Source organism: Patagioenas fasciata, chromosome 2 (genome assembly GCF_037038585.1).
Source record: "Patagioenas fasciata isolate bPatFas1 chromosome 2, bPatFas1.hap1, whole genome shotgun sequence".
In the NCBI taxonomy this organism is placed as follows: Eukaryota; Metazoa; Chordata; class Aves; order Columbiformes; family Columbidae; genus Patagioenas; species Patagioenas fasciata.
In genome coordinates, this window is record NC_092521.1 from 2,090,872 (window position 1) to 2,117,161 (window position 26,290).

General features: G+C 55.8%; 2 protein-coding genes across 2 annotated transcripts; one reads left to right on the top strand and one right to left on the bottom strand.

Annotated features, from left to right (window-relative positions):
- The first annotated feature begins 17,680 nt into the window (after positions 1-17,680).
- On the top strand, positions 17,681-22,322 carry GFUS (GDP-L-fucose synthase). Its single transcript, XM_065831305.2, has 12 exons — positions 17,681-18,077; positions 19,091-19,177; positions 19,314-19,475; positions 19,561-19,675; positions 19,861-19,989; positions 20,060-20,133; positions 20,354-20,487; positions 20,625-20,689; positions 20,826-20,892; positions 20,982-21,061; positions 21,406-21,505; positions 21,933-22,322. Exons 3-12 carry the CDS (start codon positions 19,327-19,329, stop codon positions 21,986-21,988), a joined length of 969 nt encoding a protein of 322 aa, XP_065687377.1. The 5' UTR covers positions 17,681-18,077; positions 19,091-19,177; positions 19,314-19,326; the 3' UTR covers positions 21,989-22,322.
- Positions 22,323-22,450: 128 nt separating this feature from the next.
- On the bottom strand, positions 22,451-26,186 carry LOC136097773 (protein brambleberry-like). The gene is made up of 12 exons (XM_071803734.1): positions 26,130-26,186; positions 25,887-26,024; positions 25,423-25,551; positions 24,903-25,020; positions 24,714-24,821; positions 24,443-24,610; positions 24,185-24,364; positions 23,991-24,078; positions 23,609-23,670; positions 23,296-23,402; positions 22,916-22,980; positions 22,451-22,771 (listed from the first exon to the last, which is right to left on the bottom strand). The coding sequence occupies exons 1-12, from the start codon at positions 26,181-26,183 to the stop codon at positions 22,615-22,617; spliced, it is 1,374 nt and encodes a 457-aa protein (XP_071659835.1). The 5' UTR covers positions 26,184-26,186; the 3' UTR covers positions 22,451-22,614.
- Between the last annotated feature and the right edge of the window lie 104 nt (positions 26,187-26,290).

The following is a 26,290-nucleotide window of genomic DNA, read 5'->3' on the forward strand; positions in this document are numbered from 1 at the left end:
TCTTCACTCACGGTCATATTCCAGGGACAAAAACACAGAGTCCTGTATCCTACGTGCCCTTGCTGCCAGGACCCTGGGCAACCCCTGAAGGGTGTCCAGGTCACCACACCTTGCTGTGGGCTCCTCAGCTGGCCCAAGTGTGGGTCCTTGTTGCACTGTTCACCTCATTGCACAGTCCCCATTCAAACAATGTCAGAGTCCTCAGGCCACGATCTCATATTTCTGTGGATTCCCCAACAGACCGCTTGGGATTACCCAGGCCACAATCCCCTCTTCTCTGCAGGATCCCACACTGGCCCATGCAGGGGGTCTCTGGACCACCAGCCTCCCTGCTGCAGGGTCCATGGAGCACCAGTGCAGGGGACACCAAGCAACGGTCCCTGTGCTCTGAGGTCATGCAGAAAGCCCCTTTGTGAGGTCATCATTCTCCTCAGTGTGGGGTCCCTGAGGAACAGCCTGGGGCTCCTGAGGACCAGGAGCAGGAACAAGCCTGTGACCCTGCTCTGCTGGCAAGATGGGGCTCTGGGCTGGGTTGACATTGGTGTGCACCAGATTCCCACCAAGCTGCTCTATCACTCCTTGTCCTCATCTGAATGAGAAAAGAAAATGTGAGAAAAAGCTCCTGAGTCAAGATAAGGACAGAGAGAACACTCAGCAGTTACCATCGTGACCCAAACCCACACATCTAACTGTTCCAGAATTAGGTTCTCCACAGTGCGCAGGAGATCAACCTGCTTCAGCAAAGATATTTATCACAGGAGGCAGGGGAATCTCTGCTCTGCTGCCTGGGCCACTTCTTCACTGACCTTGGCATCTCTGATGTTTATTCTCTAACACATTCCACACACAGGGAAACTTTTGCAAGCTTCTGACAGAGAACAACCAAGGAGCTCCCTTGCAATCCAAACCTTGCCACGTAAGCCCAGTACACCCAGCTACAACCTTGCAGCAGGAGGTGCAGCAAGACCAACATAAAGAAAGCCCAGTGGTATAGGCCAGGCCCAAAGAAAGGCTTAGCGAGATGGTAGCCAGAAAGGGAGTGAAAGGACAATGGAGGTGGCAGCCCTCATGACTACAAAAGCTCAAAAGCCAGGACCAGCCTGTCAGGGCAGCGGGGAACTGCGGCCCCCTCTTCACAGGGCAACCGCAAACCACACGAGTGCTATGGGATGACCTCACTGATGACACCCCACCTCTCCTACGCTTTGGCCGCGTCCTCTGCCCGACCTGACACCCGCCATCAACGCCAAGTCTTTGGTCTCTAATGCTCACACTTCAAAGCTGCCGCCAGGACCAAGCGGACACGTCCTCAAGACAAGAACAAGAAACTGGAGCATTGCAGGAAGACAAACACACCCTCCTCATTCCTGGCCAGGCTGTGGCACCAAACAGCTGCTGGCTCCAAACTGCCACCATGCACAAAGGCTGTCCCGCCCCTCGGGGACCAGCATAAAAGCCGGCCCAGCGCCTCTCTCCCTCACACACTTCTCCTGACGCCTTCTCCTCCCTCCACGCTCAACAAGGTGAGCCTCAACCCCCTTCCCCTCCTTCTCCTGCCCCGCCTGGCCCCTCTCTTCCAGCACACTCTGCCCCCAGCCTCAGCAGCCCTCACGCCTCCCCACTGCCACGCTCCCCACTGCCCCTAACCAGCCTCCCCGCTCCCTCACCCTCCTGCAATACCGCTCCTCGCACCCCCACGCCCCTGCGCTTGCTCAACAGCCTCTTGTTCCTTCCAGGGCCCCTCCATACTACACACATGGCCTGCTACAATGCCTGCGGCTCCTGGGGACCCACCCCGCTGGCCAACAGCTGCAACGAGCCCTGTTCCCTGCAGTGCCAGGACTCCCGTGTCCTCATCCAGCCTTCCACCGTGGTGGTCACCCTGCCAGGACCCATCCTCACCTCCCACCCTCAGAGCACCGCCGTCGGATCCTCCTCATCAGCTGCCGTGGGCAACGAACTCGGCGCCCAGGGAGTTGCCATCAACTCCGGCGCCTTCGGCTACGGCTTCGGAGGCCTGGGCGGCTCTAGAGGCCTGGGCTGCTTTGGCGGCAGAAGGGCTGGATACATCTGCTAAGGGCCCTCGCCAACACTCCTGACAGACACCACCTACCGCACTGAAGCCACGGCATGGATTGTGCACTCACCTCTGCACTCTTCTTGACACGTGGACCTGCTGTCCATGGCTCTTCCTCTAAAGAAGTCAGGAAGATTTTGCTGCTCTGGCAAGATCTAGGTCACAGAAGCAACCTCAGCTGATGGTCACCCTACCTGCAGCTTGTACTTGTCACCTTCTACTTGGTGCTCCTCCCTTTTCACTCTTTTGTTTCCTCAATAAAGCTCTCTTGCATCCCAGCCTGAGACGTCTCACTTTACTTTCTTCTCTCAAGGCTCTTCCAACCTCACCCTGCACAAAGCCAGGGCTCAAGAAGAAAACTGGAGAGGGGGGAAAACAGCCACAGGACTTCTCCCAGGAAATATGTTCCCACCTCTACCACCAAGAACACAGACCAGAATCTGGGGGTCTTTCACAACATGATACAAGCCCATCACTGGATCAAAGAAGGATTTTGACACGAGAACACTCTCCTCAACACACCTCTGGTCAGACCTCCCGATGCCAACACACACTTGACTCTCTTCCTTCCCCAGCACGACTCCCTGGCTCTACCAGGAGCAGAATCGCAGAATCATTTAGTATTTAGACTTTCCTCATGGATTCACAGGTCCTGCCAAGTCTGTGGTGCAACACAGGCTTCCTACAGGGTCACAGCTCCTGTGGGTGCACCCACCTGCTCCAGCATCAGGTCCTCTACAGGCTCCAGCTGATTATCTCCTCCACTGTGGACAGCTCTTTTCTGGGAAGAAGAAAATTTTCCTAATATCCAATCTAAACATTCCCTGGCACAACTTGAGGCCATTTCCTCTTGTCCTGTCACTCGATACTTCGGAAAAGAGACTGAATCGCTTCCTCACTACAACCTCCTTTCAGGCAGTTGCAGAGAGACAGAAGGTCTCCCCTCACTTTTCTGTTCTCCAGGCCATCCCCCTCAAAACCCAAAGTGGGTCCTCCATCACACCTGTGCTCCAACTTTTCACAAGTTTTATTCTCCTTCTTTGAAATGCCTTAGGCACTTGAAGGTCCTTCTTTCCGTCAGGGGCCCAAAACTGAACACGCGATTCAAGGTGTGGCCTCACCAGTGCCACCAATAGGGGATGGTCACTGTCCTGCTCCTGCTGGCCACACCAGTGCTCACACAAGCCAGGACGCTGGTGGTCGGCATGGCCACACACACTGGCTCGTATTCAGCCACTGTCGACCGACACCCCCAGGTCCCATTACCACCGGGAAGCTTGCCAGCCACTCTTGCACAAGTGTGTAGCCTTCATGGCATTGTGGAGACCCAAGTGAAGGATCCGACGCTTGGCTTTGTTGAACCTCATGCAATTGGTCTCATCCCATTGATACAGCCTTTCCTGGGCCTTCTGCAGAGCTTTCATAGTGCCAAGAGGCTCAACCTTCCTGCCTAACTTGGTGTCATCTGCAAATGTACTGAGGGTGCACTTGATCCCCTCATCCAGATCAAGAAGAAAGATTCTTAAATAGAACTGGCCCCAGTATTGAGCCCTAGGAAAAGCACTTCTGAGTGGCCACCAGATGGATTAACTCCAGTGCCACAACTCTTTGGGCTCTGCCATCCAGCCAGTTTTACAGCCATCAATGACTACGGTAGCCCAAGACATGAGCACCCAGATTCTCTGGGAGAAACAATGTCAGCTTGTTGTCTACACACGAACACTGTCTATGTACCATGAGTAAACTTCTAGAACCTCAGCTCAGCTTCCAACTCCCTAGCTCCTCCGGACTAAAACCTTAAAAAATTAATCCGGCACACCCAGCTTATATGCAAGACACACAGCAACACCCCCATTGATCATAACGAGCGTGGAAGGAAAGACGTAGTCAGATGGAAGTAGGCCGGGCAGGGATCCTATTCCATGGAAGAGGCAATTCCTCAAGGCCAGCACAGCTCCAAAGCCCAGACCAGATTGCCAGCGCTGCAAGGAAATGAGGCCCCCTCCACACAATGCAATCGCAAACCACGCGAGTGCCACGGGATGACCTCACTGGTGACAGTCCACCTCTCCTGCGCTTTGGCTGCATCCTCTGCCCGTCCTGACGTGCACCATCAATGCCAAGTCATGGTCACGTTTTAAAGCAGTAGGCAGATGAAGTTCTAATTGAGTTTTGGCCTTTCTAGTGTTCTCCCTGCATAAACTCACAACATCCATGTAGTCCTTCTAAGTTGCCTGCCCTGTCTTACACAGCTCATAAACTCTCTTTTCCTGAGTTCCAGTCAGTCTTCTACCCCACTAGGTCATCTTTCTGCAGGTCAGGACTCTCTTTCACACACAGGGAAACTTCTGCAAGCTTCTGACAGAGAACAACCAAGCAGCTCCCTTGCAATCCAAACCTTGCCACGAAAGCCCAGTACACCCAGCTACAACCTTGCAGCAGGAGGTGCAAGAAGACACCCAGATAGGAAACCCAGTGGGATAGGCCAGGCCCAAAGAAAGGCTTAGCGAGATGGTAGCCAGAAAGGGAGTGAAAGGACAATGGAAGTGGCAGCCCTCCTGACTATAAAAGCTCAAAAGCCATGACCAGCCTGTCAGGGCAGCGAGGAAGTGGGACCCCCTCTTCACAGCGCAACCGCAAACCACACAAATGCCATGGGATGACCTCACTGATGACACCCCACCTCTCCTACGCTTTGGCCGCGTCCTCTGCCCGACCTGACACGCGCCATCAACGCCAACTCTTTGGTCTCTAATGCTCACACTTCAAAGCTGCCGCCAGGGCCAAGTGGACACGTCCTCAAGACAAGAACAAGAAAATGGAGCATTGCGGGAAGGAAAACACACCCTCCTCATTCCTGGCCAGGCTGTGGCACCAAACAGCTGCTGGCTGCAAACTGCCGCCATGCGCAAACGCTGTCACGCCCCTCGGACACCAGCATAAAAGCCGGCCCAGCGCCTCCCTCCCTCACACACTTCTCCTGACGCCTTCTCCTCCCTCCGCGCTCAACAAGGTGAGCCTCAACCCCCTTCCCCTCCTTCTCCTGCCCCGCCTGGCCCCTCTCTTCCAGCACGCTTTGCCCCCAGCCTCAGCAGCCCTCACGCCTCCCCACTGCCACGCTCCCCACAGCCCCACACCAGCCTCCCCACTCCCTCGCCCTCCTGCAACACCGCTCCTCGCACCCCCACGCCCCTGCGCTTCCTCAACAGCCTCTCATTCCGTCCAGGGCCCCTCCACACCACACACATGGCCTGCAACAACGCCTGCAGCACCTGGGGACCCACCCCGCTGGCCAACAGCTGCAACGAGCCCTGTTCCCTGCAGTGCCAGGACTCCCGTGTCCTCATCCAGCCTTCCACCGTGGTGGTCACCCTGCCAGGACCCATCCTCACCTCCCATCCCCAGAGCACCGCCGTCGGATCCTCCTCATCGGCTGCCGTGGGCAACGAACTCGGCGCCCAGGGAGTTGCCATCAACTCCGGCGCCTTCGGCTACGGCTTCGGAGGCCTGGGTGGCTTTGGAGGCCTGGGCTGCTTTGGCGGCAGAAGGGCTGGATACATCTGCTAAGGGCCCTCGCCAACACCCCTGACGGACACCACCTACCGCACTGAAGCCACGGCATGGATTGTGCACTCACCTCTGCACTCTTCTGGACACGTGGACCTGCTCTCCATGGCTCTTCCTCTAAAGGAGTCAGGAAGATCTTGCTGCTCTGGCAAGATCTAGGTCACAGAAGCAACCTCAGCTGATGGTCACCCTACCTGCAGCTTATACTTGTCACCTTCTACTTGGTGCTCCTGCCTTTTCACTCTTTTGTTTCCTCAATAAAGCTCTCTTGCATCCCAGCCTGAGACGTCTCACTTTACTTTCTTCTCTCAAGGCTCTTCCAACCTCACCCTGCACAAAGCCAGGGCTCAAGAAGAAAACTGGAGAGGGGGGAAAACGGCCACAAGACTTCTCCCAGGAAATATGTTCCCACCTCTACCACCAAGAACACAGACCAGAATCTGCGGGTCTTTCACAATATGATACAAGCCCATCACTGGATCAAAGAAGGATTTTGACACGAGAACACTCTCCTCCAGATGCCTCTTCTCAGACTTCCCTATGCCAACACACACTTGACTCTCTTCCTTCCCCAGCACGACTCCCTGGCTCTACCAGGAGCAGAATCACAGAATCATTTAGTATTTAGACTTTCCTCATGGATTCACAGGTCCTGCCAATTCTGTGGTGCAACACAGGCTTCCTACAGGGTCACAGCTCCTGTGGGTGCACCCACCTGCTCCAGCATCAGGTCCTCTACGGGTTCCGGCTGATTATCTCCTCCACTGCGGACAACTCTTTTCTGGGAAGAAGAAAATTTTCCTAATATCCAATCTAAACGTTCCCTGGCACAACTTGAGGCCATTTCCTCTTGTCCTCTCACTCGATACTTCGGAAAAGAGACTGAATCACTCCCTCATTACAACCTCCTTTCAGGCAGTTGCAGAGAGACAGAAGGTCTCCCCTCACTTTTCTGCTCTCCAGGTTATCCCCTCCAAAACCCAAAGTGGGTCCTCCATCACACCTGTGCTCCAACTTTTCACAAGTTTCATTCTCCTTCTTTGAAATGCCTTAGACAATTGAAGGTCCTTCTTTCCGTCAGGGGCCCAAAACTGAACACGCTGTTCACGGTGTGGCCTCACCAGTGCCACGAATAGGGGATGGTCACTGTCCTGCTCCTGCTGGTCACACCCGTGCTCGCACAAGCCAGGACGCTGGTGGCCGTCATGGCCACACACACTGGCTCGTATTCAGCCACTGTCGACCGACACCCCCAGGTCCCATTACCACCGGGAAGCTTGCCAGCCACTCTTGCACAAGTGTGTAGCCTTCATGGCATTGTGGAGACCCAAGTGCAGGACTCGACACTTGGCTTCGTTGAACCTCATGCAATTGGTCTCAGCCCATTGATCCAGCCTTTCCTGGGCCTTCTGCAGAGCTTTCATAGTGCCAAGAGGCTCAACCTTCCTGCCTAACTTGGTGTCATCTGCAAATGTACTGAGGGTGCACTTGATCCCCTCATCCAGATCAAGAAGAAAGATTCTTAAATAGAACTGGCCCCAGTATTGAGCCCGGGGAAAAGCACTTCTGAGTGGCCACCAGATGGATTAACTCCAGTGCCACAACTCTTTGGGCTCTGCTATCCGGCCAGTTTTATAGCCATCAATGACTACGGTAGCCCAAGACATGAGCACCCAGATTCTCTGGGAGAAACAATGTCAGCTTGTTGTCTACACACGAACACTGTCTATGTACCATGAGTAAACTTCTAGAACCTCAGCTCAGCTTCCAACTCTGTAGCTCCTCCTGACTAAAACCTTAAAAAATAAATCCGGCACACCCAGCTTATATGCAAGACACACACCAACACCCCCATTGATCATAACGAGCGTGGAAGGAAAGACGTAGTCAGAAGGAAGCAGGGCGGGCAGGGATCCTATTCCATGGAAGAGGCAATTCCTCAAGGCCAGCACAGCTCCAAAGCCCAGACCAGATTGCCAGCGCTGCAAGGAAATGAGGCCCCCTCCACACAATGCAATCGCAAACCACGCGAGTGCCACGGGATGACCTCACTGGTGACAGTCCACCTCTCCTGCGCTTTGGCTGCATCCTCTGCCCGTCCTGACGTGCACCATCAATGCCAAGTCATGGTCATGTTTTAAAGCAGTACGCAGATGAAGTTCTAATTGAGTTTTGGCCCTTCTAGTGTTCTCCCTGCATAAACTCACAACATCCATGTAGTCCTTCTAAGTTGCCTGCCCTGTCTTACACAGCTCATAAACTCTCTTTTCCTGAGTTCCAGCCAGTCTTCTACCCCACTAGGTCATCTTTCTGCAGGTCAGGACTCTGTTCAACACACAGGGAAACTTCTGCAAGCTTCTGACAGAGAACAACCAAGCAGCTCCCTTGCAATCCAAACCTTGCCACGAAAGCCCAGTACACCCAGCTACAACCTTGCAGCAGGAGGTGCAAGAAGACACCCAGAAAGGAAACCCAGTGGGATAGGCCAGGCCCAAAGAAAGGCTTAGCGAGATGGTAGCCAGAAAGGGAGTGAAAGGACAATGGAAGTGGCAGCCCTCCTGACTACAAAAGCTCAAAAGCCATGACCAGCCTGTCAGGGCAGCGAGGAATTGGGACCCCCTCTTCACAGCGCAACCGCAAACCACACAAATGCCATGGGATGACCTCACTGATGACACCCCACCTCTCCTACGCTTTGGCCGCGTCCTCTGCCCGACCTGACACGCGCCATCAACGCCAACTCTTTGGTCTCTAATGCTCACACTTCAAAGCTGCCGCCAGGGCCAAGCGGACACGTCCTCAAGACAAGAACAAGAAAATGGAGCATTGCGGGAAGGAAAACACACCCTCCTCATTCCTGGCCAGGCTGTGGCACCAAACAGCTGCTGGCTGCAAACTGCCACCATGCGCAAACACTGTCCCGCCCCTCAGGGACCAGCATAAAAGCCGGCCCAGCGCCTCTCTCCCTCACACACTTCTCCTGACGCCTTCTCCTCCCTCCGCGCTCAACAAGGTGAGCCTCAACCCCCTTCCCCTCCTTCTCCTGCCCCGCCTGGCCCCTCTCTTCCAGCACGCTTTGCCCCCAGCCTCAGCAGCCCTCACGCCTCCCCACTGCCACGCTCCCCACAGCCCCACACCAGCCTCCCCACTCCCTCGCCCTCCTGCAACACCGCTCCTCGCACCCCCACGCCCCTGCGCTTCCTCAACAGCCTCTCATTCCTTCCAGGGCCCCTCCACACCACACACATGGCCTGCTACAATGCCTGCGGCTCCTGGGGACCCACCCCGCTGGCCAACAGCTGCAACGAGCCCTGTTCCCTGCAGTGCCAGGACTCCCGCGTCGTCATCCAGCCTCCTGCTGTGCTGGTCACCCTGCCAGGACCCATCCTCACCTCCCACCCCCAGAGCACCGCCGTCGGATCCTCCGCATCGGCTGCCGTGGGCAACGAACTCGGCGCCCAGGGAGTTGCCATCAACTCCGGCGCCTTCGGCTACGGCTTCGGAGGCCTGGGTGGCTTTGGAGGCCTGGGCTGCTTTGGCGGCAGAAGGGGTGGATACATCTGCTAAGGGCCCTCGCCAACACCCCTGACGGACACCACCTACCGCACTGAAGCCACGGCATGGATTGTGCACTCACCTCTGCACTCTTCTTGACACGTGGACCTGCTCTCCATGGCTCTTTCTCTAAAGGAGTCAGGAAGATCTTGCTGCTCTGGCAAGATCCAGGTCACAGAAGCAACCTCAGCTGATGGTCATCCTACGTGCAGCTTATACTTGTCACCTTCTACTTGGTGCTCCTGCCTTTTCACTCTTTTGTTTCCTCAATAAAGGTCTCTTGCATCCCGGCCTGAGACGTCTCACTTTACTTTCTTCTCTCAAGGCTCTTCCAGCCTCACCCAGCACAAAGCCAGGGCTCAAGAAGAAAACTGGATAGGGGGGAAAAGGGCCACAAGACTTCTCCCAGGAAATATGTTCCTACCTATACCACCAAGAACACAGACCAGAATCTGGGGGTCTTCCACAACATGATACAAGCCCATCACTGGATCAAAGAACGATTTTGACAGAAAAACACTCTCCTCAACACGCCTCTGGTCAGACCTCCCTATGGCAACACACACTTCCTTCCCCAGCACGACTTTCTGGCTCTACTAGGAGCAGAAGGTCCTCTACGGGCTCCAGCTGATTATCTCCTCCACTGTGGACAACTCTTTTCTGGGAAGAAGAAAATTTTCCTAATATCCAATCTAAACACTCCCTGGCACAACTTGAGGCCATTTCCTCTTGTCCTGTCACTCGATACTTCAGAAAAGAGACTGAATCACTCTCTCACTACAACCTCCTTTCAGGCAGTTACAGAGAGACAGAAGGTCTCCCCTCACTTTTCTGTTCTCCAGGCTATCCACCCCAAAACCCAAAGTGGGTCCTCCATCACACCTGTGCTCCAACTTTTCACAAGTTTTATTCTCCTTCTTTGAAATGCCTTAGGCACTTGAAGGTCCTTCTTTCCGTCAGGGGCCCAAAACTGAACACGCGATTCAAGGTGTGGCCTCACCAGTGCCACCAATAGGGGATGGTCACTGTCCTGCTCCTGCTGGTCACACCAGTGCTCACACAAGCCAGGAGACTGGTGGCCTGCATGGCCACACACACTGGCTTGTATTCAGCCACTGTCGACCGACACCCCCAGGTCCCTTTACCACCGGGCAGCTTGCCAGCCACTCTTCCACAAGCCTGTAGCCTTCATGGCGTTGTGGAGACCCAAGTGCAGGACCCGACACTTGGCTTTGTTGAACCTCATGCAATTGGTCTCAGCCCATTGATCCAGCCTTTCCAGGGCCCTCTGTAGAGCTTTCATAGTGCCAAGAGGCTCAACCTTCCTGCGTGTACTTGGTGTCATCTGCAGATGTACTGAGGGCTGCTTTGGTGGCAGAAGGAGCTGCTACATCTGCTAAGGGCTCTCGCCACGAGACCTGATGCCTACCACACACACCCTGGAAGCCACGGCACGGACTGAGGACACGCACCTCTTGGCCCTTGCAGGCACAGGGACCTGCTATCCATGGCTCCTCCTCTCAAGGTGCCAAGAACGGAAGGGGCCAGCCTGGGCTGCCTGCAAATGTGGTCCATGGGCCTTCTCTTCCCTTACACGTTAGTTTGCACCTCAGACATTCTCTGTTCCACTTGGCGTTCCTAAATTTTCAGTCTTTTCCTTCAATTAAGTTCTCTTGCATCACAGTCTGAGATGTTTCCTCTTTCTTTCTTCTCCCATGTCTTGTCCAATCTCACCTGGCACAAAGCCAGGGCTCAAGGGGCCATCGTAGTGAGTGGAAAAGGGCCAGAATACCAGAAGTACCACCACCAACAAAGACCAGCATCTACGGTGGCTTCCACATTAAAACAGAAGCCAATCATTGATTCAGACAAATGCTTCCATATGACAACACTCCCCTGCTCATGCTTCTGATGAGATCTGCCTGTGCCACCACAAAACTAACTCTTCTTCAGCATGAGTTTCCAGCCTTCCCGCCACACAGCATCACAGAATCAGTCAGTTCAGCAGACACCTCTGGAGAACATTGCTTCAAGCCCACTGCTCAAACAGAGCCAGCTTCAACCCAGAAGATACAGATGTCCAGCCTGGCCCCGGATATCTCCAGGCATGGGGCATCTATCACCTCCGTGGGCAATCTGGGCCAGTACTTTACTACCCTCGTAAAAATTTTCTTCCTCGTGTTCAGTCTGAATCTCCCCTCCTTTAGTTTAAAACCATCACCCCTTGTCCTGTCGCAACAGGTCCTGCTAAAAAGTCTGTCCCTATCTTTCTTAATGGCCTCTTTTAGGTACGGAAAGGCCACAATAAGGTCTCCCAGGAGTCTTCTCCAGGTTGAAGAACCAAACTCTCTCAGCCTGTCCTCATTGGAGAGGTGTTCCATCCCTCTGATCATCTTGATGGCCTCCTCTGCACCCTCTCCAGCAGGTCATTAACCCTTCAACATGCATCCACCACCACCACTGCTTTTGCTGTGCATCCCCATGCAGCATTCTCACCTGCAGTTCCACTCTGCGATCTCCAAATCCTCTTTCTACCCATCAGACACTGTGCAGAGAAGTGACCTCACACCTTACACCTCACCCCAAGTAAAGATCCCAAAGGTCCCAGCTCACTAGCCTCCCCTGCCTGCTATTCCCAACACCCCTCTGCCTCTCACCACACTCACGGTTTCTCCAGAACGTTGCATGCCCTGCCCATGTACTCCATGTACAATTATGGAGTCATTTACTTGTAAGAGAGTTGGAAAAGATCCTTAACGTTATCAATTCCAGCTATTAACACTACCAAATCAACTACTAAACGATGCCTGTAAGCACTATATCTATATGCCTTTACCTCCCGAGATGGTGACTCCACTACTTCCCTGGGCAGCGTGTTCCAGTGCTTCACATGAGGGAACAGAGTGACTGTCAGCAAGTTTGCTGATGACACCAAGCTGGGAGGAGTGGCTGACACTGGAAGCTGTGCTGCCATCAGAGACCTGGACAGGCTGGAGAGTTGGGCAGGGAGAAATTTAACGAAATAGAACAAGGGCAAGTGTAGAGTCTTGAATCTGGGCAGGAACAACTCCAGGTTCCAGTGTAAGTTGGGGAATGACCTATTAGAGAGCAAGGTAGGGAAAAGGAACCTGGGGGTCCTGGGGACAGCAGGGTGACCATGAGCCAGCACTGGGTCCTTGCGGCCAGGAAGGTCAATGGTACCTGGGCTGGATTAGAAGTGGGGTGGTCAGTAGGTCAGAGAGGTTCTCCTGCCCCTCTGCTCTGCCCTGGGGAGACCCCACCTGGAATATTGTGTCCAGTTGTGGCCCCTCAGTTCCAGAAGGACAGGGAACTGCTGGAGAGAGTCCAGCGCAACCACCAAGATGCTGAAGGGAGTGGAGCATCTCCCGTGTGAGGAAAGGCTGAGGGAGCTGGGGCTCTGGAGCTGGAGAAGAGGAGACTGAGGGGGGACTCATTCCTGGGGATCAATATGGAAAGGGGCAGTGTCAGGAGGATGGAGCCAGGCTCTGCTGGGTGACAACCAGTGACAGGACAAGGGCAAATGGGTGCAAACTGGAACACAGGAGGTTCCACTGCAAGAGGAGAAGCAACTTGTTGGGGGTGAGGGTGGCAGAGCCTGGCCCAGGCTGCCCAGGGAGGTTGTGGAGTCTCCTTCTCTGCAGACATTCAAACCCGCCTGGACACCTTCCTGTGGAACCTCAGCTGGGTGTTCCTGCTCCATGGGGGGATTGCACTGGGTGAGCTTTCCAGGTCCCTTCCAACCCCTGACATTCTGTGATTCTGTGATAACACTTACAGTGACAGCATCAACAGACCCTGTTCTTCTTGTCTGGGCTTCAGGGTTTTAGGGACACCCTTGCAGGGTGCCCTGTCCTGGCCCCCTCTTGCTGTGGTCCCCAGCTAAACCATGTGGCCATGCCCATGACAACATCTTCCCTCATCGTCGGGTCCCAGGGCCACCTACAAATGGTCACAGAGTCACAAAATGGTTGGGGTTGGAAGGGACCTCTGGAGATCATCTAGTCCAACCCACCTGCTAAAGGAGGTTCACGAGAGCAGATTGCACAGGAATGTGTCCAGGTGGGTTTGAATGTCTCCAGAGAAGGAGACTCCACAACCTCTCTGGGCAGCCTGGTCCAAGGCTCTAGCACCCTCAAAGGAAAGAATATTCTCCTCATATTCAAAAGGAAGCTCCTATGCTTCAGTCTTTGCCCACTGTCCCTCATCCTATAGTTGGGCACCACTGAAAATAGTCTGGGCCCATATTCCCATGTCCCCTTGTTGCCAGGACCCTGGGCAACACATGCTGGGTGCCCAGGTCACCACCCCCTTGCTGTGGGGTCCTCAGCAGATCCAAGTGTGGGTCCTTGTTGCACTGTCCACCTGGCCCCATGGTCCCCATTCACCTATGCAGGAGTCCCCAGACCACGATCTCACCTTGCTGTGGGGTCCAAAAATGACCAGTTGGAGGGGGATCCCCAGGCCAGCATCCCCTCTTCTCTGCAGGGCACCACAGTGACCCACGCAGGGTGTCTCTGGACCACCACCCTCCCTGCTGCAGGGCCCATGGAGCACCAGTGCAGGGAACGCCAAGCAACTGTCCCTGTGTTCTGAGGTCACACAGAAAGCCCCTTTGTGAGGTCATCGTCCTCCTCAGTGTGGGGTCCCTGAGGAACAGCCTGGGGCACTGAGGACCAGGAGCAGGAACAAGCCTGTGACCCTGCTCTGCTGGCAAGATGGGGCTCTGTGGGACTGCATGGCAAAGGATCTGGTGGGTTGTGCTTGCTTCTCTTGTGCCACTCTCCTACCTCTCTGCCTCCCAACTCAGACACTCAAATCCAGATCTTTGGGTAACAAAGATCTTTGGTCCCCCAAATTGCTTATCACCAGTGCTGCTCTTTCTTCTCCTTTGTTTTTTTTTTCAATTTTTCACTCTTCATAAAAAGGCTCCTGTAAAGCAGCTGAGCTCCGGGCTGAGACAGGAGCTCACAGTCTCCAGGGCTATTGGCAGCACTGAAATATTCATCAAAAGCAAATTAAGAGAACATCTGCAGAGCAGCTGGAGTTCAGAGCGTCGGGGAGCTCTGCGCACAGCTGGAGTCGGCCTCGCTTCAAAGACAAAGCTTTTGCTGAGGAACAAAGCCCTTCCCTAATTCCAACCCAAACATCACCTGCCTCGGAGGCAGGCAAGGAAAAGGGGGAATGAGTTCGGATCTGTTCAGCCATTTTATCTGATGATTTAGTGAAAATAGCACATCTCCCCTGCAAGACAGGCTTTGTCGGCCTTGAGGGGCTTATTTTAGCTCATCTTAATATCTAATCAATAGAGGGCAAACTCGAGTAATATCCACTCTTAGGAGGAGAGGTGTTCAGCTTGGAGTCCAGCCAGCTTGACATCAACCCTTGGACTGACATGAGTGCAGGATCTCACCTCCTCGCAGCCCTGCGACGTGCCTGAGCAGCCAGGCCCGGAGGGGTGTCTGCCTCATGCTTCAGAGCACGTCTCAGCCCAAACTTGCTCCAGAACCGCTCATTTTGGGCACAGTCAGCTCAAACGGGAAGAGGCTCGTAGCCATGTTGTCCTCTGTCCAGAGGACGGATAAAATCATAGAACCGTGAAAGAATAGAATCATTTTGGTTGGAAAAGATCCTCAAGATCATCTAGTCCAACCGTTAACCTAACACGGTCAAGTTCACTTCTAAGTCAATGTCCCTAAGAACCTCGTCTACGTGTCTTTTAAACACCTGCAGGGATGGTGACTCAACCGCTTCCCTGGGCAGTCTGTTCCAATGCCCAACGACCTTTTCTGGGAAGAAATTTTCCTTAATATCCAATCTAAAACTTGCTGGTGCAATTTGAGGTCATTTTCTCTCATCCTGCCATGTGTTACTTGGGAAAAGAGACCAACCAGCACCTCACTATGCTCTCTCCTTTAGGCAGTTCAGAGATCAGAAGGTTCCCCCCTCAGCTCCTGTTCTCCAGCTGAACCCCCAAGGTCCCTCAGCTGCTCCCATCACACTTGTGCTCCAGTTCCTCACCAGCTCCGTTCACTTCTCTGCACTCACTCCAGCACCTCAAGGTCTTTCTTGTAGCGATGGACCATCACATGCCACTCTCCTGGGGAAGACAGGTCCCTTTGGGTGCCCCCTGCCCTGTTCTGTGCACCTCATCCTTAGGAGATCCCAAGTCTGGCCTTGAATGTCTCCAGGCATGGGACATCCACCACCTCTCTGGGGAACTTGTTCCAGTGTTTTACCACCCTCATCATAAAAAATGTCTCCCATACATCTTGTCTGAATCTCCTTTCAGTTTCAAGCCATCACCCCTTGTCCTATTGCTACAGGCCCTGCTAAAAAGTCTGTCCCCATCAGATGAGAAACTACCTGTTAGCAAGAGGGTCCAGGAAAAGCCGTGGCCGTCGCTCCCATTCCCATCCGGCCTCCCAGTTCTGCAAGACTGTCCTGTGCTTTTGGACGATTCTCCCATTACCGAGGGGCTTCAGGTTGGCTGGAGCAACCACCAACCCCTATGGAAGCTGGTGGCTCTTCAGGACAAAATGCCTAAACCACACGCGGAGGGAGGCACAGGTTGTGTGCAACCCGTGGAAACGGGCTCATTGCTGGCGTGCCGTCTACCTCAAAGGGCAAAAAAGAGGCAGAAAACTGAAATCCAAGTAGGAGAGCGACGGTTAGAGCTGGTGTGACTCACCTGGGCTCCTGGAGCTGGGCTGCAGCCATGCAGCATCAGCACAAGCTGGCTTCCACGCTGGGACGCGCCGTGTCCGGGCAGCTCGTGTCCATTTGCCGTAGTTTCCTGGGCAAAATAGGGAGGACAGAGCAGGCAGTGGGGCTGAAACTGGACCAGTTCGAGTGAAAGAGGTCACCCACGAGAAAGCTTCGTTACGGAAATCACGCGTCAGATGAAGCAGCAGATCCCTGACAGTGATGGGATCTGACCAAGCCACTCAAGATTTATCCTGCCTGCTGTCTTCTGGTTCGTGTCACGCCAGAGACCTGCCCAGTTGAGCTCATGGTTCTTCTCCAGGCTTTCATCCTTAATTCATGAGATTTTGCAAGATAATACCGAAAGTCCTGCTCCATCCCATGCGGTCATTGCAAGTTTACACCTCTCCCCTGTGATCTTCCCTCATGCCCTAATGTTGTTTTAGTAATTAGCTCCAGAATTACCATATTTAAAGCCAGCACTGTGGTTATTCCGCTGCTGCCGCAGCAGCTCTGGCTGTACCACCTCATGGCAATTCCTCGGTCAAAACAGGGGTTACTCGTAATTAGTCTCAGAAGCTCACGGGATGCAGCAGGAAGATCTTATCCTCTCACAGGCACCTGGAATATCTTCCTTGGCCCTTTTGCCTTTCCCTGGCTCACCTAATGGTTGTTCCACCATTGGAAGTCTTCAAGGCCAGGCTGGACGGGGCTCTGAGCACCCTGATCTAGTTGAAGATGTCCCTGCTCATGGCAGGGGGTTTGGACTGGATGAGTTTTGAAGGTCCTTTCCAATGCAAACTCTTCCATGATTTTACGAGGCGCTGAGCTAGAAGTGTGGATACAGCTGGATATGGGTGGCTGTGATTCATCCCCCTGCCTGGAGGCAGCGCAGGTGGAATGGGACACGCAGGGAACATCAGCGTGAGGTTCCTTTGCCAAGCCTCGGTGTGTCGTGCAGAATCAAAGAGCTGATGCCGTTTGCTGATGCATGGAGAAGGAGTTTCAGTGCTTCATCCCCGTCTCCACGTGTGAGAGCAACGGGAGCATCCTACATTGTGGAGAAGGGAAGTCGCACCGGGACTGAAGTCACTCGTGGGAGCAGGATTTTGGAGCTGGGAGAACTGGGGACACGCTGGGCTCACCCAGCTGGCAAAGGGGTCAGATGCTTCCATGGTACATGGCTGGTCACACAAGGACAAGGTGACATCTTTCGATGTGCAGGGGGGAAATATGACAGCACCACCCCCACAGGAAGGGGATCCCCAAGGATTCAGCTTTTCCTGAGGTTTTCCCAAAGGAAAAGGACACTTTCCTCCTCCAGGTCGCACCCGGGAAAAAGGAGGAGGGGGAAAGCAAGTGAAAAACTGTGATATCTCGCTACTCCTCAACACCTGGGTGTTTGCTCTTCTGGGGGAAAACTGTGAATTCCTGGCTGGGTCTCCCTTAATCCAATTCTTCACCATTTTAATTTAGAGCTGGTCGTGCAAGTGCCTTTGCTTTGCAGGAATCCCAAAGGAAAAGCCAGCTGGAGAGGGGACTGCCTTGGAAACCATCCCTCACCCACCGGAAAGCTCCGCTTACTTTTAATCTCAGTTTAAGTGCATTAAAGACAATTAAGCTTTTTTTCCATTGAAATCCCTTTTGGTGAGCTCTGCACGTTGGGGTGGAGGGGGGGTGGGGATGTGCCGGTGCGACTCCAGGCGCGGACTCAATTTCCCGAGGAGCCGAGCGGCGGCGCTCGGTGACGGCGGGGGGGTGGCAGGAAGCGGAGCCGAGCCCCGCCGAGAGGAGCCGAGGGCCGGGCAGCGCCGAACCGAACCCAGCCGAGCACCTCCGAGCCCAGCCGAGGGCCGGGCAGCACCGAGCCGAACCCAACCGAACCTTTCCGAGAGGAGCCGAGGGCCGGGCAGCACCGAGCCGAACCCAGCTGAGCCCCTCCGAAGGCCGGGCAGCACCAAGCCGAACCCTTCCGAGAGGAGCCGAGGGCGAGGCAGCGCCGAGCCGAATCCAGCCGAGTTCCGCCGAACGCAGCCGAGAGCCGGGCATCGCCGAGCCGAACACCGCCGAGGGCTGGGCAGAGCCGAGCCGAACCCAGCCGAGTTCCGCCGAACGCAGCCGAGTCCTGCCGAGCTCAGCCGAGCCCCGTGCCGGGGTGAGACGGGACCCCCCGCCCCATCAGAGAGCGTTTCCGGGGGCAGCACCCCCACAAAGCGAGGGTGCTCGGGGGGGGTGTAGAAGTTGGGGGGTCCCCAAAGGGAGGGGAGAGCACCAGGGGGGGTATGAAGGGGGGCCCCGCGGTGGGAGGCTGTGGTTTGGGATAGGGGTGGCACTGCGGGAGGGGAGCTGGGGTGTGGGGAGGAAGGGGATGCAGACCTGGGGTTTGGGGTGCAGAAGAGGGGTGGAGTGCAGACCTGGGATTTGGGTGAAAGGGGTGTCCAGAGTGCAAACCTGGGGGGCTTGGGGTACAGTGGAGTCGTGGGGTGCAGAGTGAGATTTGGGGTGCAGCAGGGGTTCAGGGTGCAGACATTGGATTTGGGGTGCAAGGGGTGTCAGGTGGGCAGACCTAGGGCTTGAGGTGCAGACCTGAGATTTGGGGTGTGGTCAGGTGTAAGGTGTAGACACGGGGTTTGGGGTTCAGGGGGTGTCCAGGGTGCAGATCTGGGGTTTGGGGTACAAGGGGTGCCCAGAGTGCAGATCTGGGATTTGGGGTGCAGGGGAGGTGTGGGGTGCAGATCTGGGGTTTGGGGTACAAGGGGTGTCCAGAGTGCAGATCTGGGATTTGGGTGCAGGGAATGTCAAATGTGCAGACCTGGAGTTTGGGGTACAGGGGAGGTGTGGGGTGCAGACCTGGGGTTTGGGGTGTGTGGGGGGGGTCTAGAGTGCAGACATGGGGTTTGGGGTGCAGGACTGGGATTTAAGGTGCAGGGGGAAGTATAGGGTGCAGACCTGGGGTTTGGGGTGCAAGAGGAGATCTGGGGTGCAGACCTGGGGTGCAGGGGGAGATCTGGGGTGCAGACCTGGGGTGCAGATGTGGGGCTCCAGGGAGGTGTGGGGGTGCAGGATGAACCTCCGTTTCCAGAGCCTGTGTGGCGCCACGTGGCAGGATCTGGCCCCTGTCCAGGTGCCGCGGGAGCCCACAGGCCACCTGCCGGTTTCCTTAATTAGCAACTACAGCTGACGAGTTTCTGCTGCCCCGGCCTGGCCACATCACCGTTAAACACACGGCTCCCGCTTTCCTTTTCCCCTTTGCTGGTAAACCTCCACCCCAAAAAAATAATCCCACCAACCTGGTGCGTGGTGACGCTCCTGGGTGCCCACGTCAGGGTGGGGGTGAGCTCGGTGGTCCATAGCAAGGTGCACCCCGAGGTGACCCCAGGTGACCCCGCAGGGCTTTGGCTGCCATGGAGGCAACGGGACCAGTGACCAAGCGCATCCTGGTGACGGGCGGCACCGGTTTGGTGGGAAGAGCCATTGAGAAGGTGGTGGCAGATGGAGAGGGGCAGCCGGACGAGGAGTGGATCTTCGTGTCCTCCAGAGACGCCGACTTGACGTGAGTTGACCACATGGGTTTGCGCTTGGGAAGTCCCCAGTCTGCTCTGTCTGACCCCACTGAACCCCAAAATTTCTCATCCCAGGAGTGCCGCGGAGACCAAAGCCCTGTTTGAACGGCACAAGCCCACCCATGTCATCCACCTGGCTGCCATGGTCGGAGGCCTCTTCAAAAACATCCGCTACAACCTGGATTTTTGGGTGAGCACCCAGCGAACAGGTAATATTAGGGTCCCTAAGGATGCTGCCCTCCCTAAGGTGGGACATGTTGTGGGGCCAAACCGAAGCTCCTCTGGTTTTTGGGGTTTTTAATGAGTTATTACCCAAAGGGTGCAGCATTTTGAATGCCCCCACCCCACAACTCTGACAAATCTCTCCTTCCTTAGAGGAGAAACATCCATATCAACGACAACGTCCTGCAATCGGCGTACGAGACTGGGGTGCACAAAGTCGTCTCCTGCCTTTCCACCTGCATCTTCCCAGACAAAACAACGTACCCCATCGATGAGACCATGGTGAGCATCTCCATCCCCACCCCGGGCCGGGGTCCCTGTCCTGCTTAACTCTGTGCTCTCTTGTCCCCAGATTCACAACGGGCCACCTCACAGCTCCAACTTCGGCTACTCCTACGCCAAGAGAATGATCGACATCCAGAATAGGTGTGGGGGGGGACATAGGAGACCCCTGTGGGCTGCAACCACCCTCTGGTTTTTGGGGCGAGGGGAATCCCCTGGGGCTCCCAAAAATTAAATGGAGCTGGGGAGACACATGGGCTCAGCAGATGGAGATGCTGGTGGCCAGGGTCAGCTCTTTGGTGGAGAGGGGGGTGACAGAAGCTTGTGGACAACCCACCTGCATCCCACCCCCGCTCTCACCCAGGGGCTACTTTGAGCAGCACGGCTGCCGCTTCACCGCCGTCATCCCCACCAACGTCTTCGGGCCTCACGACAACTTCAACATCGAGGACGGCCACGTCCTGCCGGGGCTCATCCATAAGGTCTACCTGGCCAAACGTGAGCGTGGTGGGACTTAGGGGGTTTTTTGGGGGGAGGGTTGGGGTTTTTCTCCCCCACGTGCTCTGTGAGCTGCTTGGCAGGGTAGCTGGGGGTGGTGGAGGGGGCTCATGGCCATGTTGTTCTTCCTCCCGCAGAGACTGGCTCTGCTTTGACCGTCTGGGGGACGGGCAAGCCCAGGAGACAGTTCATCTACTCCATGGTACGTGTGGCCATGGGGAGGGCAGGTTATGGGGCTGGGGGGGCCGATGTCTGAACCTCAACAGGGCCCACCTGGGTTGTCCTGGGCAGTGCTGACCATCCTCACGGTTGGATCCCCTTTTGATGTCTTTCCACAGGACCTGGCTCGGCTCTTCCTTTGGGTCCTGCGGGAATACAATGAGGTGGAACCCATCATTTTGTCAGGTAAGTCTCAGTTTACCCCCCCTTAACCTCTCCTCCAACCCCTTTCCAAGAAGATAGAGGAACAGCCACCATCACGGCCTTCTCCACAGTGGGAGAAGAAGATGAAGTCTCCATCAGGGAGGCAGCAGAGGCGATCACGGAGGCCATGGACTTCAGGGGAGAGGTGGTTGTATCCTTCACCGCAGGCTGGTCACCACTTTCTACCAATGACCATAGGGCTCCAGACGAGATGCTACAGCCCAGAGCATCAACAGGTTGTCGGGTATTGGAACAGGCTGCCCAGGGCAGTGGTGGAGTCACCATCCCTGGAGGGGTTGAACAGACACAGCGATGAGGTTCTCAGGGACATGGGACAGTGCCAGTGTTGGGTTAATGGTTGGACTCCATGATCTTGAGGGTCTTTTCCAGCCCAAATGGTTCTTTGTTTCCCCCCACCATACCAGCCAGGACGTGGTGGGACAGAGCGAGACACTTCTTTCCCCCGTTGGTTTCCCTTAATCCTTCCCATCCCAGTTTGACACCAGTAAGGCGGACGGGCAGTTCAAGAAGACGGCCAGCAACGCCAAGCTACGGCGCTACCTGCCCGGCTTCGAATTCACCCCCTTCAGGCAAGGTGAGATGGGGACTCCATGAAACATGGAGGTTCTAGCGCTGCAATGAGCCGCAGCGGCTTCAGGATGAGTACCTAAAAGGGCTGATAAAGATGGGGACGGACATTTTAGCAGGGCCTGTTGTGATAGGAGAAGGGGTGATGGTTTTAAACTGAGAGGAGACTCAGACTAGATATAAGGAAGAAATCTGTTATCATGAGGGTGGATGAACACTGGAAGACGTTGCCCAGAGAGGTGGTGGATGCCCTGTCCCTGGAGACATCCCAGGCCAGGCTGGACAGGGCTCTGAGCAACCTGATCGGGGTGAAGATGCCCCTGCTCACAGCATGGGGGTTGGACCAGATGACCTTCAAAAATGTCCCTCCCAACCCAAACTATTCCATGAACAAACTGCATTCCCCAAATCCATCCCATCTTCTCCCTCCCTAGCTGTGAAGGAGACCTGTGCCTGGTTCAGTGCCAACTACGCCAACGCCAGGAAGTGACGGACCAACGTGGCACCGGCATCATCCTCTTCAACTCAGGGTTGTCCTTTGCTGGGACAGAGGACGGGGCTTGGGGGTGACGGTGACATTTCCAAAGTAAAAGGGGGCCAGAATCCAGGGAACAGCCCCCACATTTCTGCCCAGGGCAGGGGAGAAGAAGGTTGGGGCACCCCAAAGGTGCTGGGACCTCAGACAAGGTGGTGGCCACCCAATAGGAGCCACTACCGCCTCCTTGGCCACACAGAAGCAGCTGGTGGCTCCTGCTGAGCTGTAATGATCTACACTGCTAATTACCTGTAATTAGACCATAATAAAGGGAAGGTGATCAGGGTTATTCCTCTGCTGCAGGAATGGGTTGTTGCTGCTACTTTTGGCCATGTGGGGATGGTCCCAAAGCCCTCAGCAAAGCCACCCCATTGAGATGGGGGGAGCAAAGAGGGAAAGCTCCAGCTGTAAATACAGCATTTATTAAAATATATGCAAATAGTATAAAATTGCAGGGATGAGGAACATCTGCCCTACAGCATGGTCCTGTACCAGATGGCACCCATAGGGTCCCAAGCAGCACCATGGATGTTGTCCCCCCAAAAAAGTGGTTTAAAACCCCTCTGGGAGGAGGTAGAGGGTCAGATGTGGGGGGATGAGTCCATGGCCAAGCTGCTGCATGAGGTTCTACTGGTGGTGTGGATGTGGCAGAAGTCCTGCCCAGGGATGGCTTTTTTCCGACATCGCTGCCCAACCCTGGTGAGCCCCTGGCATGGGGACCGTGGGGACAGCAAGGACCTATGGAAGAGAGAGACCCATCAGCAGCCCAAAAAGCACCCAGAGGGGTTGTCCCCCCACTGGCAGGTCACTGGCTGTACCCTGAGGTGACACCAGCCCCAATGTGTCCCTGGAGAAGGAATGTCCCCTATGGTTGGCACTCACCCATCGCTGGCTGGTGACTGGGTTGGGCTGTTGGGTTTGACACCTGGGGCCAGCTCTGGCATCACCTAGTTGAGGAAGAGGAGGTTTGGTGGGACACCTAGTGACCCTCCTGTCCTGCAGATGTCCCTTGTCCATCCTTCCTTGGAGGACACCTCCTTCCACTCAAAAGTCCTCCTTGGGTGTCATGTCCCCACAAGTGCTGTGACACCAGCCCAATCCCTCTCCCAACAGGGTGTCCAGCACCCAGAGGTACTGTCACCGTGAGGACACCCCAATCCTAGAGGGCCTGACTCTCAGGGGGACCCACTTGTCCCCAGGAGGAGAGTCTGGCCCAAGCTGGGGACATCCTACCCAGCACCAACCCCCAAGGTCAGGCTTACCCCATATGAGCTCAGCTTAGTCCTCCAGGCACCAGGGACAGGTGACACTTGTCCTAATCTGGGGACATCCTGTGCCATCTTTGGGGACTGCTCCAGGACTGAGGGCTCTGCAAGAACATGGTGTGGGTGGTGACACACTCCCACCTCTCCTGTTCTCAAGTGCTGGATGGGGACAATCCGGGGTGGTGGACATGCCCTAGTGTAGCTTGAGGGCACTTTAGGGTAACAAAAATACCCCAGCACAGGATGGGGATGTGCTGGGGCTTCAGCCCTCCCATCCCATAGACATCCCCCCTGCCTGGCCAGCTCCCACCTTGCAGGCAGCTCAAATCCATCCTGTCCAGCTCCTCCTGCAAGAGCTTCATTTCACGCTTCCTACATAAGAAGAAGGAAACCCAGAGCTCCATCACCTTGGTGGTTCCTTCTTCATCCTCATCACATTGGCAGCCCCTTCTCCAGCTTTCCCACACCCTCCTCTAGGTTTCTACCTAGGGCAGGGAGGTGGGATGAGGTGCCCAAAAGCTGCAGGAAAGCCACCATGATGTGTCTTGCTCCCTCTTGAGGACCAGCAACCCCTTCTGGGGACCTCTGCCAGATGGCAGCAGGATGGGACATCCAGGATGGGACATCCATCCAGGATGGGTCCTAGAAGCTCCCAAGGGTGCCATGTCCATGTCTCCCCAACCATTTCCTACCTGTCTGGGGTGGAGGTGAGTCGGTGGTGGGGAAACGCTGGCCAAGCTTCCTCAGCATCGTGGTGCGTGACTGTCACCAGCCACTGCCCTGCGGTTAAGTGAGAGAGTGGGAAAGGGCAGAGCACCCCCAGGCCACCCCTGGAGCAGCCCCAGGGTGGCGTGTCCCCAACCAGGTCCCTCCACATCATCCCCACCTGCCACAGCGAGGACCAGGAGAGCAGAGAGCGCCGGGATGCTGAGGAGGTCGCTGAGGGCGCTGGAGGCGAGGAAGAGGAGGAGGAGGGTGACACGGGGTGATGTGGGCACCAGGAGCGTGACCAGCAGCATAAAGCAGGAGCCGTGGAGGATGCGGGAGGTGAAACTTGGGCTCCGACCTGCGGGATGAGGAGCAAGAGCATGGTGTTGGTGCCCACCAGCACCCATCCACCCACCAGCACCCGTCCCCAACTCACCAGCTGGCTCAAAGTTGGTGTGGAGATGTTGCAGGTGGTTCTCCAGCTGGTCCCGTGCGCCCTCCATGGCCACCAGCATCAGTCCCAGGCTCCGATTGACCCATTGCAGCTTCTCCATCACCTCTTCCACCTGGTGCTGCTGGGCCAGCAGAAGGTCCATGTCACTCTCTGTGCACAGAGACGGAGATGACGTCGGGATGAGCCCGTGAAGCTGAACCCAGGGGTGACCCTGGGCAAAAAGAGCTGGGAATGGGGTTTGTTGTGTTCCCACCTAGTTGGGAATGGACGTCCCGAGCTCTTTCCTGCACACGGTGGAAGTTGGACAGGACAACTCGGTGCTGTTCCTGGAGCCCCACGGCCCCACAGGTGCTTGCGTTCCCTACAGGGAGGCACGAGAAGGTGTGTTGGTCCCTGAGATGGGACACAGGGATGTAGCAGCATCCTAGCTGGTGGCTCTTACCCATCTCCTGGGTGATGTCCTCCATGAGCTGGGCCACCCGGAGCCACTCACTGGTGACAAGGGTCTCCTCCAGCCACTGCAGGCTGCGGTGGTTAGGGGTCTCCAGTTTTGGCCACTCCTGGGGTGAATATTGGGGTGGTAGTGAGAGGGGTGACCCCACAGCCCCCAAAAAACCATCAGCCCACAGTGATACCCACCACCATGCACCAGGTAGATGCTCATTTTCCCCCCTCTGCACCCCAAAATGAGCCCCCAGTGATTAATCTCCATCCCATGGTGCTGCAGAAAGAGCAAGGCCAGGGGTGGGAAGGGGATCAGGAGCAGAAACCCCAATCACCATGTGGGAAATGAGCTAAATAGGGCTGGTTTTACCCCAAAATGAAGATGAGAGGCTGAGCAGAGGTAGGCGGCTGCAGCTCAAAGTTTGGGATTTTTGAGGGGGAATTGCATAGGGTTACTATAGGATTTGGGGTGGGAGTGGAGAAACCAGGATTTGGGGTGCCCTGTCCTGGCATCTTACCATGTCTGGTGTGCAGGGGGATGTCTGGTGACCCTCGGTGGCCCGGCAGTTGGATTGGTCGACCCTCAGCTTGGCCAACTCCTCTTCCTCACTCAGGTGGGTGCAGGATGAGCCGAATTGCACCACGACCTGGTGGCAGCACCATTGTCAGCACCCATGGGTGCGGGTACAGAGGGGTGGGTTTTGGGTGTGGAAGATAAGGAGAAAGGTGCAAGCCCACCCTAGCACTTGGCCCTCACCCCCCCAAAACCATCTGACATAGGATATGTGGCACCCCACACTTCACAAAAGGGCTGCCCAGGGTGGGGGGTCCCAGTGAACCCCATTTGCCAGTTGGGGTGGGGGGGAGCCCCACTGCCACGTCTGATGGTGGCAAGAGTGACAGCACCCAGCACGAGGCTTTAGCCTGGAACTGCTCGTCACCCGTGGTCATGTTGAAGGGGACACATCGGAGGGGTCCCCACCTCTGGGGGAGCCCCCAGTTCCAGGGGGGTCCCCAGGTTCTCCAGTGATGTGCTGAGGCCCAGCCACCCAAAACACCTGGCAGCAGCACAGAAGAGCAGCAGAACCCAGCAGCTCCGGGGCAGCATGTTGTGTGGGTCCTGCAGGGAGACAGAGGGTGGGGAGCACCCCCAGGTCGGGAGCAGCCCCCCAAAAACCCACGGACCGGTTTGCGGGACAGCCCCCCCCGCCTCAACGGGACCCACCCCATTGAAAGAACCCCCCAGCCCACTCAGGGGTACCAGGGGTTTTGGCCACATCCCCGGGGCCCTGTTTCCCCCTACGCGTAGAGCGGAGCAGCCCCGCACCTGCGCAGACGCCCGCCCTTCGCGCAGGCCCCGCCCCTTATAGCGACGCATCGCCAATG

Excerpts from the sequence above, each read along its gene's own strand:
- GFUS (XM_065831305.2), top strand. The coding sequence starts at position 19,327 with ATGGAGGCAACGGGACCAGTGACCAAGCGCATCCTGGTGACGGGCGGC. Across the intron at positions 20,488-20,624 it reads TAAGGTCTACCTGGCCAAAC|AGACTGGCTCTGCTTTGACC; the intron begins GTGAGCGTGGTG and ends TTCCTCCCGCAG. Across the intron at positions 20,893-20,981 it reads GGAACCCATCATTTTGTCAG|TGGGAGAAGAAGATGAAGTC; the intron begins GTAAGTCTCAGT and ends CCTTCTCCACAG.
- LOC136097773 (XM_071803734.1), bottom strand. The coding sequence starts at position 26,183 with ATGTGGCCAAAACCCCTGGTACCCCTGAGTGGGCTGGGGGGTTCTTTC. Across the intron at positions 24,365-24,442 it reads CACCAACTTTGAGCCAGCTG|GTCGGAGCCCAAGTTTCACC; the intron begins GTGAGTTGGGGA and ends CTCATCCCGCAG. Across the intron at positions 23,671-23,990 it reads CTCACCTCCACCCCAGACAG|GAAGCGTGAAATGAAGCTCT; the intron begins GTAGGAAATGGT and ends CTTCTTATGTAG.